Below are 23,502 nucleotides of genomic sequence, written 5' to 3' on the forward strand. Positions count from 1 at the left end.
TGTGTGTCCCAGGGTGACATTTCAGGATACAGACAGTCTGCCCGGGGAGGAAATCCCTTTGGGCAGTGATGGAAAACCAGTTTTTAAAAATCTAATCAGGACCATGAACTATTTTAAAGAAAAGTATAATCAAGGGCACAGAGAAGTAAATACAAATATAGTTCTCCTTTAATTCAGATAATTAAAGCATTCTACTTCCTCGGTTTATCAAGGACCACAAACCTAAGAAATTACTAAATGGTAAGAAGTACTAAATATATGACTAAAGTTTTTTTCGGAGGCTAGACAAGAAAAGGAGGGATCTACCAAAAAGCATTTCTTAGAATGCCAAGGGACCCCAAATGAGCCACTCTGTTCCTCTGTAGGGAGGAAGCTAAGAGGGGAGAATGGCCCCTGTAACAGCAGCAGCAGAGCTGGACAAGACCCCAGGACCCTGGAACCAGGAGGATACCCTGTGCTCTCCTGGCTACCTGCCTCTCAAAAAGGGGGGTCCTGGGCCAGGCATGGTGGCTAACTTGAGCTCAGGAGTTTGAGACCAGACTGAGCAAGAGCAAGATCCAAGGTTTACTAAAAATAGAAAAGTTACCCATTGTGGTGCACACCAACTGCTCAGAGGCTGAGGCAAGAACACTTGAGCCCAAGAGTTGGAGGTTGCTATAAGATAGGCTGATGCCACAGCATTCTAGCCTGAGCAATAGAGTGAGACTGTCTCAGGAAATAAAAAAAGTGAGGCGGGGGTGCTGGAAGGCTAAGGAGTGAAAAAAGCTTAAATACAAAGAAGAGGCCAGAGGAGGGAATGAGATGGATGAGAGGAGGAAGCAGAGACAAGGAAGAAAACCTTGGAGAGGGAGCCAGGAGGGAGAACTGAGGGCATATGGATGACATCAACTCATTCATTCTAAATACTAGCCTTTCAAGAATAACGTAAGGCAGATTCCTATTTATTAACTCATTTGCTTCAACTGCTGCCCATTCAATTGTACTTCCACTGCTTTAATTCTTTTTGTAAAAAGTTTTTCAACATAGATTGCCATTAACTATAGTCACCACAACTAAAATTCTGTCACTATAATTCTCAAATCTGGAAAGGATCAGCTTCTGGAGCTCAATGAAATGCAAGTTTCTGGCAAAAGTAATTACACCTGTGAACTGGAAGGTTCAAGTGAAGAACCACGTCTTCTCAATTTCTAAGTCAGAGAAGTAGAGAACATGTGGTTGTTTGTTCAGTTCTAAAATAAATACTGCTTCAAACTGTTGCTGAGGGTCTCCTGGGTTGAACAGCTGGTTACAGGTGTCTGGCTTTTGCCAGTACACGCTCAGTACTAGCTGTGATTAGGCAATAATTTGTTGGCCACGCACTGTGGCTCATGCCTGTCACCCCAGCACTGTGGGGGACCAAGGTGCAAGGATCGCTTGAGGCCAGGTGTTTGTACCAACTTGGGCAACATAGTGAGACCCCCATCGCTATAAAAAAAAATAAGACAAACTAGCCAGGCATGATGGCACGTGCCTATAGTCCCTGCTGCTTCAGAGGCTGAGATACGAGGATCATTTGAATCCAGGAATCTGAGGCTGTGAGCTAGATTGTGCCTCTGTACTTTAAACTGGGCGATGGAAAGTTAAAAAAAATTTTTGTTTAAACGATCATATGTTAGTGAATTTTCTGTGATAAGCTACTGATTTCTTGAGAGGATTTGGGGTTGGTTCAACCCAGCTGTCTTCTGTAGTAAGCTCATCTAACGTTTGTTTAGTGCAATGACCTCTGACCAGCTTTCCCAACACTTCATTCTTCTTAGCTACGTGAACTACTGTGATTCAAAGTGAGTTCTACTTCACCACCGTGTTTACCAGAAGGATAAATTAATAACGGGTGCTGGGAGAAAGCTGGGCTGACAACCCCACCCTCCCTCCTGTGGATTTCCCAGCATCAGAGGCCCAGCTCCCGAGCTGCGTTTCCCTGCCAGCCGCAGCACTGGCAGCCCGGGATGTGCCAAATTCTTGGCTCTAAATTGTAAAACAAGACTGCATAGGAGGGAATTGGTGAGTTAGTTGACTTGCAAACACCATACCAAGTCACTGTGTAAACATTTTTATTTGCATTCCTATCACTTCTCACAGGCAGTTACCTGGCTGTCACCCTGACAGCACCAAATTGTGTTGCCCCTCAAATCACCAGTGGTTGCTTCTTTCACACTCAGATGAACTCAGCTTCTTGTGCACCCCCCAAAAAAACAACCCCCCCAAACCCCTAAGCCTCTCCAAAGCAAAAAGCTAATCATTTTGCTATGAAATAGTAATCAAGAGTATCTCAGTAATGGTAGGTGAGTCTCCAGTGACACTCAGAACCAGCATCAGATGCACAGATGTGTTCCCGAGCGTGAGTAAAGATGTCACTCAGATGGGGCCAAGTCAGGAACTTGGATGAAGTTCACAAGTTCATCCTCATTTCCTCAAAATACAAGGTATTTGGGCCACATGGATGCTTCCCAGACCCCTAACTCCAAATACCACTTTATCAAAGAATCACACAAAACCATCACATTGACTGGGTCTCAAAGAATGCATGTGTATTTTGACTCTTCACCATAAGCCTAAAAACTAGGTTCTTTCATTTGCCCCCCACCCCCACCTTCTTTTGTTTTACCCTATTTTTTTTTTTTAATTGTTTGGGATTCATTCAGGGTACAAAGAATTAGGTTACACTGATTGCATCTGTTAGGTAAAGTCCCTCTTATAATTGTGTCCTGCCCCCAAGAGGTGTGCCATACACCATGACCCCATCCCCCTCCCTCGTCCCCTTGCCCCATTCCCTCCGTCCCCTAACCCCCCTTGTATTAGGTCATCTACTACCTTCATATTATAATTGAGTACATTGGATTCTTGCTTCTCCATTCTTGTGATGCTTTACTAAGTAGAATGTATTCCATTTTAATGCAGGTAAATACAAAATATGTAAAGTCTCCATCTTTTTTAATAGTATTCCATGGTATACATATACCACAGCTTGTTAATCCATGCCTAGGTCGGTGGCTATTGTAAATTGAGCTGCCATAAACAGTCTATCAAATGTCCTTATGATAAAGTAATTTTTTTCTTTTGGGTAGATGGCTAGTAATAGCATTGCAGGATTAAATGGGAGGTCTAATTTGAGTTCTTTGAGGATTCTCCATTATTTCCTTCCAAAAAGGTTGTATTAGTCTGGAGTCCCACCAGCAGTGTAAAAGTGTTCCCTTCTCTCCACATCTACGCCAGCATCTCCATTTGCCCCCTTTTTCCCTGTTGAAGAAACGGAGGTTAGTGTGTGGCTAAGGGCCCTAGTGAGTTCCACAGCAGAGACAGAGTCTCAGCACAGAGACACCTTATTTCAAGTCTGTATTCTTTAATCATTTTGCTAAATTCTCTAACAAAATAAAAATTCTATAAAAGAAAACAATTTTTTGAGACAGTGTTACTCTGCCACCTGTGTAGGGTGTCTCAGTGTCATAGCTCGTAGCAACCTCAAACGCCTGGGCTCAAGTCATCCTCCTGACTCCACCTCCCGAGTAGCTGGGACTATAGCCACCTGCCACAACGCCCAGATAGTTTTTCTATTTTTTTTGTAGAGATGGGGTCTCACTCTTGCTCAAGTGATACACCTGTCTCAGCCTCCCAGAGTGCTAGGATTACAGGTGTTAGCCACCCAGCACAGCGACAAAAGAAATTTAGATGACAATGGTTATTCCCCCCCTTTTATCTCCTGAAAGACCTTCCCTTTTAGCTTCAGTATGAATACTTCCAACTCACTCCATAGCAGGGTTGAAGCACCAATCCCAGAAGAAAAGGGAGAGCTGGGCTTGAACCCAGCACCCCCGGTACATGGGGCCGGCGCCCTATTCCTTAAGCCACAGGCACCGCCCAGTAGAAAAGGGAGAGTTCTAATCAAGAACTTTTGACATAAGTTTGATGAAAATATTTCAAATTGTATAAAAAACCAGCACACTGTACCCCATGATTGCATTAATGTACACAACTATGATTTAATTAAAAAAAATAAAAATAAATAAAGAAATTTTGACAAAACTGGAAAGAGGAACAACTCTAAAGGCTTTTTTTTTTTTTTTTTTTTAACATTTTCATACTATTGTAGGGTCAGAAGGGCCTAACAGAGGTTATCTAATCTAGTTCTCACCCCAGGAAGGATGACTTAAGTCAGCCCAAAGAAAGGAAGGTTTACACAATCTGTGAAGATCTTCCTGAATTCCTTCTACCTGAGAGGCAAGTTACAACCATCACTCGCCTGTCTGAGGCTCTGTGAAGTGCTCTGCAGCTTTTTAGAGGAAAGGTACAGCACAAATGCAAATTATTAACAATATAAATCAACTCAAGTCCCATAAGCATAACCGCCTAACCCAGCCAAAGGAATGTGTGAGGCTCTGAGGTACAATGCAAGTCTTTGTCTGAAAATATATTTATTATTGATAGTGAGGGAAGTAAAGATGTCAGCATTCATGATAGAGGTTGTATAAGCCAAGGTTGCCTTTCCATTGATAAAAATACCTTATTTCACTTGTAATCATAAACATTATTCCAGTAACAGAGGTACATTTTCTCTCCTTTTGTCTTCTTACTTGCATGATCACCATAATAAGTTAAAATGAAATAGCTCTTATATAATCAAAGGAGAAAAGAAAAAGAAAACCAATATGCCACAGCCTAGACAATGCTACCTGGCAGCCTTACCACCCGAGATCTGTGTTTGGGGCTGTCTTCTCTCCACTCCAATTCATTCAGCAGCCTACCCTGCTCTGTTGGGGTAGAGGGTCACCAAACAATGGGGCTGGCTTAGAGGAGGAACACTTCATGGTCAGGAGAAGTTGAATAGAATATAAAAGAGATGGAGAGGGCTGCTTTCCTCTTTTAATCACCATAAAAGGGGTTCATTAAGGCTAAAGAGTGTCCTTTCATGGCTGATCCCTGACCTGGGCTGCAGCTTCTCAAACTGTTGCTGATCAAAATATGACATGATTCTGTCCAATCTGTTCTTGTGTGTCTCATTTGTGGTCTTCTCCTTAGTGGTCTTCTCTTTAAATGGGTTTTTATCTTACTAGGCAAAAAAAATGTTCCACCTCTGGAATTAATGTTGTTTTCTGTGTTCTCAGAGTTTTTATCCTCCCTTCTCAACCATGCTCTGTAAGAGAAACAGAAAGTATAAGTTATACCACTGGAAGGAGAAGGCAAAACAAACAAATAAACAAAAAACCAATGCAGTTAACTGTTTAGTACAATTTGTCTGCCTTTCAAATATCTACTTTAAAAACATGTAAAGCAAAGCATATGCGTCCTAGTCTCAAAATATGACTTTCTTTAGTCACCAGCACATGGACTGAGACCCTAAGGATGAACCCCGGTGAGTGGGGAAGGCTGGGGGTGGGAGCATGGGAATGTTGGGAGCATTGCTGGTGGCCACAGGGGCTGGGCAAAAGCTACTGCCCAGTGTGTGTGTGCACGTGTGTATGTGCACTGGGGCACAACTCCCAACCCCAGGTGCCACGAGCACTCAAGATCCTCTCCCAGGGGACCTGAGGACTGGGCAGAAGGCAGTGTTCATGTGCTTACAAAGCAGGGCAGAGTGACACAGACAAGTACCTAGTTCCAAACTACACAAATGATCTCCACAGCCTCTTTAGTTGTTTATTTTGGGGGGTGGCAGAATTCTTAACTACTGGATTAAAAAACTCTATGACTGGCCAGAGCAGGGAGAATACTGCCTCCATTGCGAGAGATCTTTAAGATCTTTCCCCTTTGGTTTGGAAGTTGCTCGGAAGAGCTTGGGTGAGATGGGAGGTTGCTTCTGTTCACCGGCTCATGCCTGCCTCCACTGACTGTCACCTTCCAACCCTCCACGCTCCCAGCCCCTGACCCAGACCCTGCTGGGTACTTGCTGCACTCAGCTAAGTGCTATGGGGCAACTAACATGGACAGCCACAGAAAATTAAGGAATAACACAGGATAATATTTGCTAAATAAATGCCAAAACTTATTTTACTGAATAAACATAGTATAAAACTCAAAAGGAACAGAAGAGTATCTGATAATAAGCATGACTCTTCTTCCTTCCGTTTCTTGGGTCTCCCTCCAGAGAGTGTAATTGTTGGAAAGAGGGGCGGTTCTTCCTCACAAAGAGAGTGAGGCTTCTCGGCTGCTCTCTCACTGCGGAGAGAACACAGCTGACCAGGAGTGGGACCGCGGGGCAGGGTGCAGTGAGGGAAACCAGTGGCAAAGAGTAAGAGGCAGGAGCAAGCCTGATACAGATGGAACACTGGGCAGAGGGCTTGCTGGGAGAAAGGGCGCGTGCCCAGGATTAACGGAGAGAAAGAGTGTGAAGATGGTCCTGACTGTAAAAAGTATAGGACCCCAACACATGCTTTTAAATAGGAGGAAGACAGGAAGGTTGAGCTAACATTCTTGGCATGATGGAGTCAACAGAGGGCAACTTGGAGGCAGAAAGAATGGGGAGGAGGCCACTAGAAACCAGCAGGGCAGGAAGAAGAAACAAAAAGACATGGGAAGAAAAGAGCAAGGGCGAGTCCTGAGCATACAAGTCCAGTGACAGGGAGGAACTGGGAAGGCAGGAGGGGCCAGCTTGAGAGTCAGGAGAGTGATTTAGTTCTGAGCTTATGAGAGAGACAGTTCTGGATGACACCCCCAGACAGAAATATCTAGAAGGAAGTTGCAGGCCTTGAAAGGTCTCTAGATACAAAGATTTAAGGTCAATGATTTTTTTTTTTTTGTAGAGACAGAGTCTCACTTTATGGCCCTCAGTAGAGTGCCATGGCCTCACACAGCTCACAGCAACCTCCAACTCCTGGGCTTAAGCGATTCTCTTGCCTCAGCCTCCCGAGTAGCTCGGACTACAGGCGCCTGCCACAACGCCTGGCTATTTTTTGGTTGCAGTTTGGCCGGGGCCGGGTTTGAACCCGCCACCCTCGGTATATGGGGCCGGCGCCTTACCAGTCAATGATTTAAAAAAAAAAAAAAAAAGAGACTGAAAGAAAGGGGGCAGAGCAGAAAGAGTGGAAGGACAAACAGGAGAGGGTGTTGAGTCACGGGAGCCAAGGGTGAACAGTTACCCTACAACAACTGCACCCACAGGTTTCTAAGAAGACCCTGTCTGCAGGGCACAGAAGACTAGACATAAAGGCAGGAGAACTAGCTTAGACATAACACATAGAGTGGTCACAAAACGATGATTCGAATAGGAAGTGAATTAGAAAAGCTGGATTATCTAGAGAAACAGAGACAAAAGAGGTGAAGTGGAGGGCTGCTCAAGAGACAGTGTCCTAGAGAACTCACAGAGGCAGGTGAGACATTGTACACACCTGTGATTCACATGAGCTCTGTATTTGCTGGGAAAAATCAAATCCGAGCATCTAAGGGCACCATGTAAGAGTCCTAGTGCCACAGTGTCTCAGCCATCCTCACCCCCTTGTAACTTTGGCCATGGGAAAGTGTCTCCAATTTATGGATGGGAAGCTCTGTAAATGCCAAGTATACAGGCAACCTCCTCCAATGTTCTTTCCCCAATACAAAATGGAAACCAGTATAAAGCAGATCTAGCCCAACTAAGGGCATTTAGTTACTGAGGAAAACTTCCCCTTTGTAAATGGTGCCACTTTGCATTTTGGAGGTTACAGGTTCAGCACATTCTTAACACACTGGTGGGAACTTTAAGGTGTTACCTGACTGGTCAAGAGAACATGGCTGTCCCTGTCTCTGCAATTTAGGGTTTATGGTTAAAAAGACACATGACAATCTCCTTTTTTTCAAATATTGCAAAGCACTCTGAGCTACCACAACATAATTAAAGCAACAGTTAAAATATCTTTTCAAGGGTCTACAGATTTTTTTTTTTACTATTCTTCTCCCTGCAACCTCAACTGAATATAGATGGGCAATTTGTCAGCCAAATCATATGATGCTAAGAATGTGAAATTCTGTTGGAGAGAGACAGGAGGGGCTTGGCTGCTTTGAGGATCTGCATGGCAGTCTAATGTAACAACCACTAACCAATCGATGCACAAAATACCCTGTGTTAGGTGCGGTGCGTATATTAAAACCCTACTCCTCCAGTGATCTGCGGAGATTCTTTGCAGACATGGGGTGGGGGGCCCACAGGAGAGCTCCAGGGCTGACCTACGAACACCCTGTCAAACTCCACTCAGCCATCAAGAAAGGGTAGCTGAGTGGGACAAAACCGCCTAACACTTGTAATCAGAGTGTTACATTAACAAATACAACCTCAAGTTGAATTTTTAAAAGGCTGAGTACATTTGTAAAACATTCTGTCTTACTACTGTCTCACAGCTATGCAACAAAACCCGCTCAATCCCAGACCTGGGGCTGTTGGCTGGCGGGGTCCTTCGGCCTGTTGGGGTGCTTGGCTCCCACCTTGAAGGTTCTCCTACAGTCTCTGTATTGGTTCTGCAAGTAGTTGCTGTTGGGCTGAATTTCAACACTGCATAAATTTAACACTGCATAAATTAACATAGGAAATTCCCAAAAGAATGAGGGAGAAGCTTTGCAAGTCATAAAAAATTGCTTCTTTCATTTAAGGAACAGCTAACACTTAATGTGGAGGGAGAAATTCCTTGCTTTTGCTCATCACTCAGACACTGGGGCCTGCAGAAACTCCTTTTAGAAACAGCTTGGTAAACCCCCCGAAAGGGAGAGAGGTTCAAGCACGGGTGCTGCTCTTTTCCCGGCTCTCCCTCCTATTCCAGCCACACAGGAATCCCTGGCGGCTCACACTTTCAAACAACAACAGTGTCCCTGGGGACCTGAGGTCATGGGGCACCTTTGCTTAACTGAAACCACCCTAACCGCTCACCTCAAATATTTTTCTTTTGCTTTTGTTGTTGTTGAGACAGAGTCCCACCCTATGCCCTGAGCAGAGTGCAATGGCATGGTAGTTCACTGCAACCTCAGACTAGGGCTGTGGGTGTCCTGCTGCCTCAACCTCTGGGATTATAGGCGCTTGCTGCGAAGCCTGGCTGGGTTTTTCATTTTTTTCGGAGTTGGGGTCTCACTCTTGCTCAGGCAAGTCTTGAACTCCTGAGCTAAAGCAATTCTCCCTCCTCAGCCTCCCAGTGCTGGGATTACAGGCGTGAGCCACTGCGCCCGGTGTCCCCTCAAATATTTTTGCTACACAGTAATCACCTCAGCTGATCTTAGAATTATAGCTTTTAGGAGGGGTTGACTATCAACCACTGGCTGCCTCAGTAATTTAAGATATATTATGGCAATGGCAATCCTGCATTGCTAACCAATCATCATGAAGAAAATATAATTTTTCTCAAACTCCTGGGCTCAAGAGATCCTTTTGCCTCCATCTCCGGAGTAGCTGGAGTACAGGCACCTGCCACAACACCCAGTTAATTTTTCTATTTTTAGTAGACATGGGGTCTTGCTCTTGCTCAGGCTGGTCTTGAACTCCTGAGCTCAAGGGATCCACTGGCCTTGGCCTCCCAGAGTGCTAGGATTACAGGTGTGAGTCACTGAACCTGGACTTAATTTTTTCTTTTTTTAAAGATACCCTCTTAGAAGGCTGGTCTCTGGATGAGCTCCCTCAGCACCTCACCAAGACAGCAGTCCCATAAAGCTAGGTACAGAAGGGAAGGTTTGCACAACCACGGGCAATCAATGGAGACAAGTCCTGGGTCAGACCCAGCATTGGTACTGGAGTTTCTACTAAGGAGGGAGAGGAAAGGTGGGGAGGGGAAGACAGAGAAGCTGCATTGAGGAAAAAGACAGAACAAGAAGATTGTAAGCCAGAGAGGAAGGGAAATAATCTACAAATTGAATTTACAAGGAGCACAGAGAGAGCTTTGCCATACATCAAGCACTGGTCCCTACCGCCTACAAATCTGATTAGCCGACTTATTTTGTTTTCACTATCTGTCCGTTCCCCCCAGCAAGTGCTGTTCTTTGTTCTTCCTGCTTTAGAAGAAACACAAGTTAACTTTTTTTCTGCCTGGATCTTATTTTAATCTTCTATGACAAATGTTCTGTGTAATATTCAAATTAAGTTATAAGTAATTAACTGTTTTTACAACTTGCTGTAATAACAGACACAACACTAACACTGCAGTTCTTGAAGGACAAGCATTAGAAAAGAAATACCTATTAAGAAAAATGAAAATCTATTACCATGGTAATATTTCTTCTATTAAACTCAGATTTAAAAAAAAGAGAGAGAAAACATCATAAAGCAACTATTACTCTCTATAAATGGTTTAGAAAAGGATTCCTATGATGGAAGAGGCTGGGGTAACAGATTTAAAGTTTGGAATTTAGTTTGCTTTGACATGACTCCAAATTCGAAGGGCTGCCCTACCAAAGGATTGGAAATCTATTATGAAATCCCCACGTGTCATCCGGCGTACCAGCAGCCCAGCTGTCATTAGGTGATGACAAAGAAGCCTTTCTACACAATAACAACACGCTCCTGTGGGTCTTCCGGGGAGTCAGCCTCACCTGACGCACCTTCACGCCCTCTGAAGGTGGCCACCGTGTACAGCAGACCCTAGTGCGGGGCAGGGGTGAGGAGCAGCTGAGCAAAGGAAGGTCTGGTCACAACCAAGCTAGTCAGGGTCCCTGTCCCCTTGGCTCAGTGTCCCCTCCTCCCTCCCGTCCATCCACAACAAGCAAGTGTGGCTCCTCACGGGGGATCACCTACAACTTTAAGGGCAGCAAGATAAGGGAGAAGGAGACCTTTTCTCAGGGGCTCCCACCCTCTTCCCAAACCATTTTCCAATTTGTTCCTGAGGGTAAAGATTCTTTCCTGGGCTTGGTGTGAAGAGACCTCTGCCAGAGGGCTGAGACCTGTAGGTAGTGACAGCTCCTGGTCTCCCGAAAAAGGAAAAACAAAGACAAGGCAGGACATCTGAAAGGTTGAAGACCTTTAATGCTGTTCAGGCCAATGGACCCCAGAACCTCAAACTCCTGAGCCCAGTCTGCTGGAGTATTTGGTCAGAATCCAGATGCCCCAGTCCCACCTCAGGCCTTCCGAATCAGACTGCCGAGGAAGGGGCTTGAGTGTGTGCATTTTAAACAAGCTCCAGAGGTGGCTATGACATTCACCCACATCCGACATCTGATATTACTGGGAGAACACTCTGGGTTTGGAATTAAGAGTGGACGATTTGGTCTGGATCCTTGTAGGGATCACTTAAACCCTCAGGGTGCTAATTTTTGCAGTGGGAAGATGAGGAGGGGTTACATGATCCCTAGGATTCTCCCAGCTCCAACAGCCACAAGTCTATTAGACCATCTACACTGAATGCAGAATTCATCTGAAACAATGACAAAAAACAGCTTGCCCTAGCACTAGGTCTTCCTTTTAAGAACCCTGATTTCTAAGCAATAGCTACTACATTTTTAGAACCTCTTCATACTCAAATAATAGGGAAACATTTGAACTAACACAAATATTTCCTCCAGTGAAATTTACAGGGGAGATGAAATACATTGTCCTTAAGAAGGTGGACAGAAATTCTGCTGTGGCAAATTCCTCCTAGGCACTTTGGTCTGGAGGCTGACTCCATATTGGAGATGTCATTTATAGTTCAGAGGTGAGAGAATGGGGTGTTCTGGCCTTGGGCTGGAGTGCGGCTGCACTGAGTTCTATCTTCACATACCAGGGTCTTGACCCTGTGCTCCTCGCTGCAGTCAGGTCACCGTCTAATCCCCCACAAAGAGCTCAGCAGGAACACGGAGGTCTAAGGTAGGGCTGCCTCACTCAGAGAGATCCCTGTTCTGGTCCTTTCTTGAGCTGAGCTAACTGACCCACTAACTGGTTTACGGACTGAAACCTCCTTATGGTTTATGGACTCCTGACTGCCCCACCATCTGACTTCAGGCCCCACACTGACCTGTCACTGGCCACCACCAGATCCTGGCTTCCCATTCCATCTCCAGAATCCCTCACCACCCAGGCCCACACTTCTCGGGGTGAAAGGCATCCCCACAGAAGCCTGCATATATTTTTTTTTTTTTTGCAGTTTTTGGCCGGGGCTGGGTTTGAACCCGCCACCTCCGGCATATGGGGCAGGTGCCCTACTCCTTTGAGCCACAGGCACTGCCTGGAAGCCTGCGTTTTCTAATAGACTTCATCAGCCAGCAGGCTACACTCAGCCAGCAGCACTGAGATAGCTGTTTTTCACTTCACTGACTTTAGAGAAACTGTGAAACTGTTTCTATTCCCTCCTGGTTCATTCTGCTACCTCGGCTTTCCCAGGGCTGTCAGGAGTATGAACTTCAAGGCAGGGGTATATAGTCATGGGAGGCCAGGCAGGCCGATCAGAAACGCAGGTGTTCTCCTGAGTGGACATTTAAGGCAGACGGCAAAATCTAAGAGGCAAAAGCACAAATACTGGAGGCCTCCAAAGCAGGGGTGTAGCTTATACCAAATAGGCCACGTCTCTTGAGTGTGCCCATGAACACATGCGTTCATGCATATCACCTCTTGCTCTCACACATGAAAGTAGCATCAGTCCTGGAATGACAGAGCTGGGAGGTCCTCAGGGATCTCCTAGTTCAAATCCTCAATTTATCAAAGAAGAAACTGAAGCTTAACTTATCATGACTAGATTAGGATGGTAGCAACAGTATTTCCCACACGCCTGAACCTCCAGTGAAATAGAATGTTCCATAGGAATCCAGTAAGATTTTTACCCTTTTAGTCAAATGCAGTGGGGCTGGAAAAATGCTAAAATGCTCCAAAGCCACTCAGTTCTCCAAATAATGGGAAGCAGCACTCCCCAGGGCATTATCCCAAAGACAATGCAGAGTAGCACCCCCTTTCTACACCTTGTAAGATAGAGAATTTGGGCATGTTTTAGTTTAGGTGGGCAAATACTTTTGGCTTCTATGGTCTCCTGAAGCCAACAGCAAGATAGAATGGGAACCAGGTTTTAGTGGCAAGAAGAGGTAATCCAATCCCAGGGAGCTGAAGAAAGTTATGAGGCTGAGCAGATATGAGAAATAACAAAGAAGTATCCATCAGTGCTTTCCGGCACTTCTAAATGCTGTATCTCAGACAGCCAGTCAGCAGCTTTTATGTCCTAGAAATAATAATTCTAGCAATTTAATATCTCTTTCCCTTCATGAAGAACACATAATTTAATATACCAGAAATAACAGTCTCCCTGTCTCATGTCCAGCCATGAGGAATTGTTTAAGAATAGCTGAAGAAAGACTGATGAGAATAAATGGATAAAGGAGGAGGAAGGAGAGGAGGGCTAAGACATATCCGCAAATTTTCCTATCGGTAAAATCTATTAGTCTCTAGAACGATGCCCCAAGGAGCCAGTGAGAGCCCAATCTTATGAGTCATTCACAAGTGGAGTGGACTTGGCTATTGGAATTATTCCACGGGGAAGCCCTGGCTCTGCATGGGAAATGGCCAGTGTGACCTAATGGGCTGCTGCCTGGTTAGCATTTTCCTGGTCTAGCATGTCCAGCTTGTCCTCTGGATTTAACACGAAACAAGCAGGGGCGCTGGCCCATCAGGAACTGCTACAGGGAGTAGGACACGTATCTTGCCAAAGTCATCTCTAACAACGGGGGTAGAGTTGTGGTCACAAGGTCATCAGAGAATTCCCAAGGAGCAAAGGACACCCTGGTATCAGAGAAAAGTACCTACTCATGAAATACTGATGTACAATCCCTGGGGCATGACCGTCTGGCATGAGCTCCAAGTGCCACAGTGCTGAGCTGCCCCTTTCGTCACAGGTTCTATCAGCCCCCCTCTCTGTGACCTTCACGCTCTGTGACCAGAGTTGTATACTGAACACTGTATACAGATGTAATTTGTTCATCAACTCTCTTTGCCCTCCCTTTACTGTTTCCACTCTCACTTTCCCTCATTGCCTTATTTCCATAGTCGAGGATGGGTGCCCCTTTACATACTCAACCACTTGAAAACTAAAACCTTTTAATTTATTTTGAATTTTCTTGTTTTTATGGTGAGGTACATCTTGGTCTAGTTGCTTTACCATCACGATTTGCCTGGGTTTCAGTGTTCTCAACTGTAAAAATGGTGACAATAAAACCATCTCTATTTATATATCTCAGGTTGTCATAAAAAAACACGCAAGATACTGGATGTAAAATACTCTTGAAATCCTAAGCACTGCAGAAACATAAGGTGGTATTGTTTCTTGGCTCTTGTCTATTTCAATGGTACCCATTTCAGGGTAAAAAGGTTTGAGGATTTAACTTTTTAACATTGCCTTGTATTATGCAAACCCCCCCCACCCCATTAATTGGATATAAGAATTGTGAAAACAGCAGGCACTCTAAACACACTAGCTGGGGCAGCGCCCATAGCTCAGTGGGTAGGGCATTGGCCACATACACCAAGGCTGGTGGGTCTGAAACCAGCCCGGGCCAGTGAAAAAACAACAATAACAACCACAACAACAACTAAAAAGCATTATGGTGGGCGCCTGTAGTCCCACATACTTAGGAGGCTGAGGCAAGAGAATCATTTAAGCCCAAGAGTCTGAGGTTGCTGTGAGCTGTGACATCACAGCACTCTACCCAGGGTGACAGCTTGAGACTCTGTCTCAAAAACAAACAAACAAACAAAAAAAACCCAAAAAAACCCACACACACTAGCTGTAAATAATTTAAATTACATTTCAGGTTGGGGAAGGAGGAGGAGAAAGGAGAGTCTCTTTTGAAATCACTAGTAATAATCTAATAATGGCTTTTGGCTGATCTGTTCAGTTACTTTCAGTATGAAATAATAACTGAGGGAAGAAGAAAAAAATAAGATTACTGAACACTGTATACAGACGTAATCCTCACATTACCCCAATTCACAGATGAGAAAAGGCAAGGCCCAAGGTCACAGACTAAAAGATGGAGCTTGGATACTAACTAACTCAAACCAGCCAGATGGTAATTCTGTTGCGCCATGTGGCAATCTGACGTTGCCTCAAGTTAACTTTGTTTTATCCTATAAATACATGCTATTGATCTCATGGGACTCTGTGTAGATGATTCAACACCACCTAGACAGGCAGGATGAAGTCAACACTCCAAACGCCCCTGCAGCTGCCACTTTAGTAATGCTACAGATCACACTACAGAAATAGGCGCATATGTTAGGTATCAGCATAGGCTTTGTCACTGCGGTTCCCTGTCACTGACCACCCAAGCCCCGCCACCCCAGTAAGGCACTATTGTCAAGTTAGAAAAATCCACAAGTCAACCTCCAAGTCCCCAGTGCTTCAGCTAGGATTAATATTGAAGGCTGGAGTTGGTAAGAGCATATTGGAAGCTGTTTTACCTCTACCAAAGACCTTAAAGAAAAGAATTCCCTGCACACTACTAAGAGTGATGCAAGTGCTGTTGCAGGCAAGGAGCAGGACAAAGCCACAAGCCAGGAGGCTTTTAAAGAAAGCATAGGCTTTTAATAAATCCTGACTATATTTTTCCACTAATGTTACTGTTATTTCCTAGCTACCTAGACAACAGCAACCCTCCCATCCGATATTTAGAGTATCAGAAATTTATGCTAAGTGATATTATTGTAACTACAGCAAATTAGACTGTACAAAGGCATGCTGTGTAACTCAAACACTAGATTTAGTTGGGTTAGAAGGTCAACTCTATGGAGTTTGTCAGCAGAAGGAATCCAGGTTTCCAAAAATTTCTGCCTCTCAGAACAACCTACAACCAGCTGTTAAATTGGTTAAATGGTAGGTAATTATGTGACCTGTCAGAATTAACAATTTGCTTCAGGGTTGATCATTAGCTTTTTCAAGTATGTAAATTAGAGAAAATACACATCCTATGAATATCATATTATTCGGATATGAGGGGTCAAGAGACAAATATGGCTGTAGTATATAAAAGGCAGCAGAAATTCCTTCCTAAATGCTATCTCTGGTCTCCCCTTTCCCTGCCCAATTTAGGGCATTTTATGTACTAGTAGAAGGATTCACCAGTGATTAAATACTGGGGTTTTATTTTTTTTTATTTACTTTTTTTTTTTTTTTCATTTTTCGGGGGACACAGTCTTGCCCTGGGTAGAGTGCTGTGGCGTCAGCCTAGCTCACAGCAACCTCAAACTCTTGAACTCATGTCATCCCCCTGCTATAGTCTCCCAAGTAGCTGGGACTACAGGTGCCCACCCTAGTGCCTGGCTATTTTTTTTATTAGTAGAGATGGGGTCTCACTCTTCCTGAGGCTGGTCATGAACTCCTAAACTCAAGTAATCCACCTGCCTTGCCCTCCCACAATGCTAGGATTACAGGTGTGAGGCAACATCCCCAGCTTTGTTTTTTTTAAGCCAGATTCTCTATATGACTACTTATGGCCCCAAATTGTTAACTTCTAAATTTATAAGCTTCCTCTTGTGGCTCTGAATTTTGGTCTAGAAGGGTGAGGCAATGACCTTGAGGACACAATCACTAGAGGACTAAAGTTCAGGGTAAGTAGGAAAAGGTATAATTTTAGTAGAAGCTTTTTCTCTGCAAGTAAATGAGTTGACAACAAGGAGGATATGGGTTCCTCGGACTACGACCTGGACAGAAGTTATGACCTAACCAACCCATTACAGTAGTTCTTGATGATGACTAGTTGAGTATAAAGCTTTGTCACATACATCGGTCCATGATATCCTCACCATTGCCCCGTGACATCAGGCTCACTGGAGGGCTGGCACACCCACCTCTTTGGCACGATTGACACAGTGCATGTACTGGCTGGCCAGAGCGGAGCACTTGAGGGTCTGGTGGGTGTTCTGCCGGTAACACTGAAGAATTTTGGTCTGCAGATCGGCACAGATTGGGTGAGTCTCATACCGCCTGAAAACAAACATAGGCCCACTAAGATGAATGGTCTTCTTTCGGAATAATACTCAAGGTTAAAGAATATACGAAATGTAAAGTAAGATACATATGTTGCGAAATTAGAAAAAAGTTTATGAGAAATAATTTTCCTTAAACTTTAATTTTTTAATTTTTTTAATTTTTTTTTTTTTTTGTAGAGACAGAGTCTCACTTTATGGCCCTCGGTAGAGTGCCGTGGCCTCACACAGCTCACAGCAACCTCCAGCTCCTTAAGCGATTCTCTTGCCTCAGCCTCCCGAGTAGCTGGGACTACAGGCGCCCGCCACAACGCACGGCTATTTTTTGGTTGCAGTTCAGCCAGGGCCGGGTTTGAACCCGCCACCCTCGGTATATGGGGCCGGTGCCTTACCGACTGAGCCACAGGCGCCGCCCATTTTCCTTAAACTTTAAAGAAAGATATCCAAATTGTTCCCATGATAAAAATGTACACCCAGTTAATAAATTCTACACAGTTAGTTCCATTAATTGAAACTGCCAACATAACATTCTGGACAACATAACCTTCCCTCCCAAACCCAAACCATATGAATGATGTTGGCCAAGCCAAGAAGGAACCTAAGAGCCCTAATCCCTCTCTTCCATTCCCACGTCCAAGTGGTCTCGAAGTCTGAGATCTCTGCAGTCTGGACTCAGTGTCACTAAGTTAGTTCTGTGTATAAATGTATATCCTGGATTCAACCAGTGACCTCCCAGCTCTCTCTGTACCTTAGCCTTCCCCCTCTACTCCTGCTTCCTTCTTTTTTTTTTTTTTGGCCGGGGCTGGGTTTGAACCCACCACCTCCGGCATATGGGACCGGCACCCTACTCCTTGAGCCACAGGCGCCGCCCTACTCCTGCTTCCATATGCCTTCCAGAGGGTTCTTTCTAACAGATAAAACCAGGAACAGTATCTTTCCCTACTACTTTCTGCATCAAACACAAGGTCAACAGATGGGGTTCCTGTCTACTCTGCAGTCTGCACTCACAGCCTGCGCCCACACTGCTGCAACCCGGACAGACCATGTTCCAGGCTTGGTTCTTCCTCTGCTCTGCACTCAGATTCCCATCCGCTCCTCTATATCGGGAAAATACCTACTCATCTTTCCACACTTCTGTATGTGGCTTTCTTTAGGTCTCCTCTCCCTGGTGAGTCCAATCATTCCCCAGATGGGACCTCACTGATCTTCCATTAACTGTTCACACCATGCAGGAAATACTCACTACACTAAGTCTGGTTTAGTATCTATAAATAAATATAGTCTACTAGCCTATCTTTATTAGAATGCAAATTCCTTATTTTCTTTGTGATCTCAGCTACTAGGTATGAATACTCCTATAGAAGCCATGTAATACATTTACTGAATGAATACAAAAGAGTAAAATTCCCTGGGTTAAAATTTTGCTAATACTTACCAATCTCAGATTTTAATTAGATTGCTTCTCAGTGAATATTCTAGATCAAATGTAAATGTTTCCAAAAAGCTTATAATATACACATGAAAATGATAAAATAAATCCAATAAATTATACAAATGAAAATAAAATGCCCTTGTTAATATGGCAGGAAAACTTGGAATATAAGGACTAAACATTCAGCGAAACACATATTACCATTTTCAATCTAGGAATTCATATTGTTTTTCAAATTAGTTTTGTTTCATATAAAAAACTTCTAGTCTTTATCAGTTTTATTTTTGAAATTTAAATTTGTTATTTCCATAGTAATCTTGAAATAACATTATTTTACATGTAATGGATTAAAAAAAAAAACCCTCTAGAGAACATGGAGGGAATATTTCTCATCAATAAGGAAACTCTTGGGTGATGATCTCTCTCCTCATTACTTTTATCCAATACGCTGAGCTAATAAATATTTTGCTAGAATGGAAATGCAAACCATGTTACTGGTCCCCGAGGGGACTTACTTCCTACTGTCCTCAAAGACAGCAGACACACGGGGAAAAAAATAATACCACAAGTTTATATAACGTCACTTTCGCTTTTCATTCATTACCTTACTGCTTTGTCAAATACCTAAGAATAGAAATTAAATCTAATCCCAGATGTTCCCATGCTTTTTACGATTTCAAACTTCAGATGTCTGAGAATTTTTCTGGACACAGACGTCTCTAATCCTCTACCATGAACATCAGTATTTTAAAGGAATCAGCTGTGCTTCAAAAAAATACAGGCATATATACCACTGACTGACTAATGATAGTGAAGTCCACATCTGGAGAAACACAATAAAATATGATTAAGCGTCAGATCAACCGAACCTCACAAATACATGACTAATAAACTCTGGCAGTTCACAGGAAAGCAGGGTTACATTCTATCCTCGTGTTGACAACTGGTCATTTCTCCAGTGTGTCTTGGGGGAAGGAGGGTGGGGAGGGATGAACAGAACAACCCCAACCAGGTAGTAGGCCCGTCTCATTAACATACAGGGGAAAACTGTAAAAATGAGCACCCACACTGCACGTCATAAAAAGACTACTTTGTTTGTCTTTAAAAAGACTACTCACGTCTGATTCTATGGGCTCCTTAGAAAGAGGTAATTCCAGTTGTAAATAAGCATGTACCCTGAGTTCAGCTATTAGACATGCAAGTTAAAGTCCATGAGTTATTTATGACTTGAAATGTGTCAAAATATACTTTTATCACCACAAATCAATACTCCTGCATTCCAGGGCCCTTGACTTCCTGTCGGTAGGTCTGTCCATGTGTGTATGTGCACGCCTGCTCATGTGCACTCATCTTTTCATACACATTTCAACCTGGATTGATGATTAGATGGTAGAAAGCGGGGAAAGGGAGTGGAACTCAGTATAATTGCTCCCCTCCCAGTTCCGGGAGCAGACTCTGGGACGTTTTCTTGGGTTAATCTGCCAGGGTAAAGCTCTGTCTCTGTATTGATCTGGGATGCTTGTTATGTTGCCCTAATGCACTGTTTTCACTTTGGGAAAACGCTAAATGAGATTACCGTCTAACATTAGAAGCCCATAAAACACAAGACATGGCACTTTCCACTCAGGAGAAGGATCTCAAAGACATTTCCAATATGCATTATGGTAAACCCCCCATACAGCCATGAAGTCAGCAATCGGCTTTTATTGACCACTTTTACTTCTGTTGATGGGAAAAGCTACTACTGGGCAAAAAATAAAAGGTGGAATTTCGAGATACCTAAGAAGGAAAATTAAATCTTGACTGCAAAGGACATCTGGAGACTTAGTTTCTTGGTATGTAAGGAAGAAAGAACAAAGAAATGGTGAGTGACAATGATAAGAGAAAGATGAAGTGTAGCTTTGGAGAACTCAGAGCAGCAGAGAGGGAGTGCACAGATGCACACGTAATAGTCACGCACAAACATGTTTGCAAAAAGGGACTGGTGGAATACAGCCGACCTCTGAAAATACACATTTGTCAAAAACAATTAAAATAAGAAAAAAAAAATCTGGTTTTATGATCACTGGAAATTACTGGGGAATTTTAATGGATCCCACCAAATAAATACACATCTCTCTCTCTTCTGTTTTATACTCCTTTATTCCCAGTTCCTTTCGTCCTCCCTCCTTTCTACCAGCACTAGCAGCCTGCTGTCCCTTTGACCCAACACTTAACAGGTCCATTGTTGAAACCCTGGAAAAAGAGAAGAATAAAGGCTCTACTCATTTAGGCTGTTTCTCATTTTTCAGAGCTCAGAACAACATGGTGTCGGACACAAGTCATTACTACCATAGCAGACTTTCCTGTAAGTTGAATTAACTGGTCAAAGAGAAATGGGAACAGTTTCAGTAAAAATGACGGCGAGTTGGGCAGTGTCCAGAACTTTCCTCTTAAGACCCTATGACGCAGTTATACTTGGTTATTTGTTTCAAAACTAGCTGCTGGTTTCATGCTGCCTCTCCCACTTTCATGTCTTAGAAACATCTTTGATGTGGGCCTGAGCTTTATATTTCAAGAAAACTACTTACCCATCTTTTAAATTCTAATATAAACAGCAAGGATAGTAAGGCAACTTCAGAAAAGTAATAGAGATCTCTCTCCTCATACTGCTTTGCAGTCAGAAGGCTAAATGACCACCAGTTAGCAGCCAAAATTTCTAAAGCCCCAAGGAACACAGAAGTTACTCACTTTGCACACATGCTTGTAAGAAACGACCCTTTCCCAGTTTTTGCACCAATAAGTACCCTGCGAGAGTTCTATAGGTCCTATACTTACAGACTTACAGAGAGAGGAAAAGAGAGGAGGAGGGAGGGAGAGAGAGAAAATATGGGAATGGCAGGCGCTAAAGGAGAATTCTGATTTTAACAGGTTCTGACAATGCATCCTTCATGGGATCAGGTGGTCTCATTAAACCACATCTAACACTCTAACACAGTCACGGAGTCAAATCTTTAAGTCTAATTCCTACGGCACAAGGCAAAAGCTCTTATTTTATCGTCTACTAACTCTTCATTAGAGCCCAGCAGTCAGGATTTCTGCTTTTCTTTTAAAACCCTAAACTAAAGCAACCAAGCACACTGTTGATATTTAAAAATATATAATAATTCATTCTGGTTTCTCTTATCATGTATAGTTTATCATAAAATACAATATAAAGGAAGAAAATATTTACCTAAAATGTATGATGTTCCATGAATTTTTCATTTTACCTTAAATAACAATATCCTAATATTAATTTTCAGAATAAAATGTCAACAGTCTCTTCCTAATGACACAGGAGCTGAAACATTTCAATTCCAGTCTTTTCTGACATTTTTAATAACTGCTAACCGTTTTATTAATGATGTTACATTTGAGCTATAATCAAATGTCTACCATTATACTTTAGAGGTCAAACATCTCCAGAGTTGCCTGCTTTCTTTGTTTTCATATACACTTTGATATACAATTTCTTAAAAAGTGAAATAGACATTTATATTCTACATTTACTAAGTTTCACGTATAAATGTCTTAACACAATAACTAAGAAAATGCCAGGAAGACTATGTTAACCAGTGGGATGAAAATGTGTCAAACGGTCTGTAAAACTAGTGTATGGTGCCCCATGATCGCATTAATGTACACAGCTATGATTTAATAATAATAAAAAATAAATTAAAAAAAAGTGAAATAGAAACAGAAGAATTTTTTACCCCCAAACATCTATTACTGACATGATGAATGTTAACCAATGTTGTCTTTATTACAACACAAAAAAGACCAAGAGGGCTCCATGTTACCAGAGAAGGGAACGCTGACCTAGACAATACCTGGTTCAGCACTTGGTTCAATGAACCAGTCAAGCCAACAGCAGACCATTACCCATAATGAGCACCAGACCATTTAACCAATAGCTTCAGCTTGGGTGCTGTAAAAGAGAAAGTTAGTTTTGACTAGAGGTACAACACAATATACAAGATTCTATCCAAGGCTTGAAAGAACAGTATATGAAAATATGTTAACATTTTACTTTAAGTCTACTGATGTCTTTGGAGAAAATATCCAGACCACAACTCAGTAATCTGGATCTGCAGGAGGAGGGCGACCTGCAAGGTGGGAGGGGAAAGCAATGCCAGGCCCTTCTTCCCACAAACTTTAGGGTATGGAGTGAAATTCCCAAACCCAGGAAAATAGCACAGGCCTCTGATCACCAGTCCCAGCTAAAATGAGCACTGCAGTACTCCACACACTCCCTGAGCACATGAATAGGAACCTGCCAAAATGTTAGGTGAACAGAAAACTTTCCAATTTTGCAATGTGTTTTTCTTTCTCATTCAATAATAGTGAGTACTCAGAACTGATGGGGGCAGGCAGGGAAAACCCAGGAGAGTGGGGATTTATTTATTAATGTGTAACACACTGCAGCTGGTGGGAGAACACACTGTCTCTCTGGGACTCCCTGATGCCTGGTTTCTTTCTTCCTCTGCCCTTCTGCCAACCACACCCAATCCTGAGTGGGATTCCACTGCACAGGCTCACCCTGCACCACTGTCCATTAGGGTCTGCACCTAGAAAACGGGGGCCATCGTCTGCTGGTTCCCCAGAGAATGAGGGTTCCCACTGTTTGGTCATGTTATTTACCAAAGTGCAAAGATTTGTGAAGTCACATCTAGTATGAAGTGATAAAAACGATCCATTGACTAATTTTTATTTCCCACCACATCATGGTGTTCTTAACTTGTTTTGGAACAACGTACACCATGGTTTTTATCTCTAAAGCTGGAGATAATATTAATTCTTACTTACATAAAATATATCAGGAATAAGAGGCAATAATTATGCAGATTTGGGTACACACAACACAACTGACCTCAACATTAATTCAAACCTGGAAGGACCCCAAATCACCTTCCAGATAGCACTTAACTTAGGACAGCCAAGTACTTGTGAGATGTTATTTTTTTAAGCTCACAAAGTTTTCTCATAAAGCAAAATTCTATAACTAACACATTGCATTTTAGTCAGGGAGGGGAGACTTTATTTAGAATGGATAAGCTATCTTTCCCTCCCTTTCTCTCATAAGGATGCCTAGAATATTTTTACTACTTAATAAAGTAAGAATGCTGTAATGAAAATAGATACTAATGGGTTAACAATGCAGCTCTGTTGTTAACAGTGCCCAAGAGAGAGT

General features: G+C 43.1%; 1 protein-coding gene across 1 annotated transcript in view; it reads right to left on the bottom strand.

Moving 5' to 3' along the window:
- Positions 1–4,429: 4,429 nt before the first annotated feature.
- The window catches only part of CHCHD3 (coiled-coil-helix-coiled-coil-helix domain containing 3), a 332,903-nt gene continuing 313,830 nt past the window's right edge, over positions 4,430–23,502 (bottom strand). The window contains exons 7-8 of the mRNA XM_053609566.1: positions 16,721–16,856; positions 4,430–5,167 (exon numbers count right to left, since the gene is read on the bottom strand). Of these exons, the coding sequence (XP_053465541.1) occupies positions 5,144–5,167; positions 16,721–16,856 (160 nt within the window). The 3' untranslated portion in view covers positions 4,430–5,143. The remainder of the gene's footprint in view (positions 5,168–16,720; positions 16,857–23,502) is intronic.

Source organism: Nycticebus coucang, chromosome 11 (genome assembly GCF_027406575.1).
Source record: "Nycticebus coucang isolate mNycCou1 chromosome 11, mNycCou1.pri, whole genome shotgun sequence".
In the NCBI taxonomy this organism is placed as follows: domain Eukaryota; kingdom Metazoa; phylum Chordata; class Mammalia; order Primates; family Lorisidae; genus Nycticebus; species Nycticebus coucang.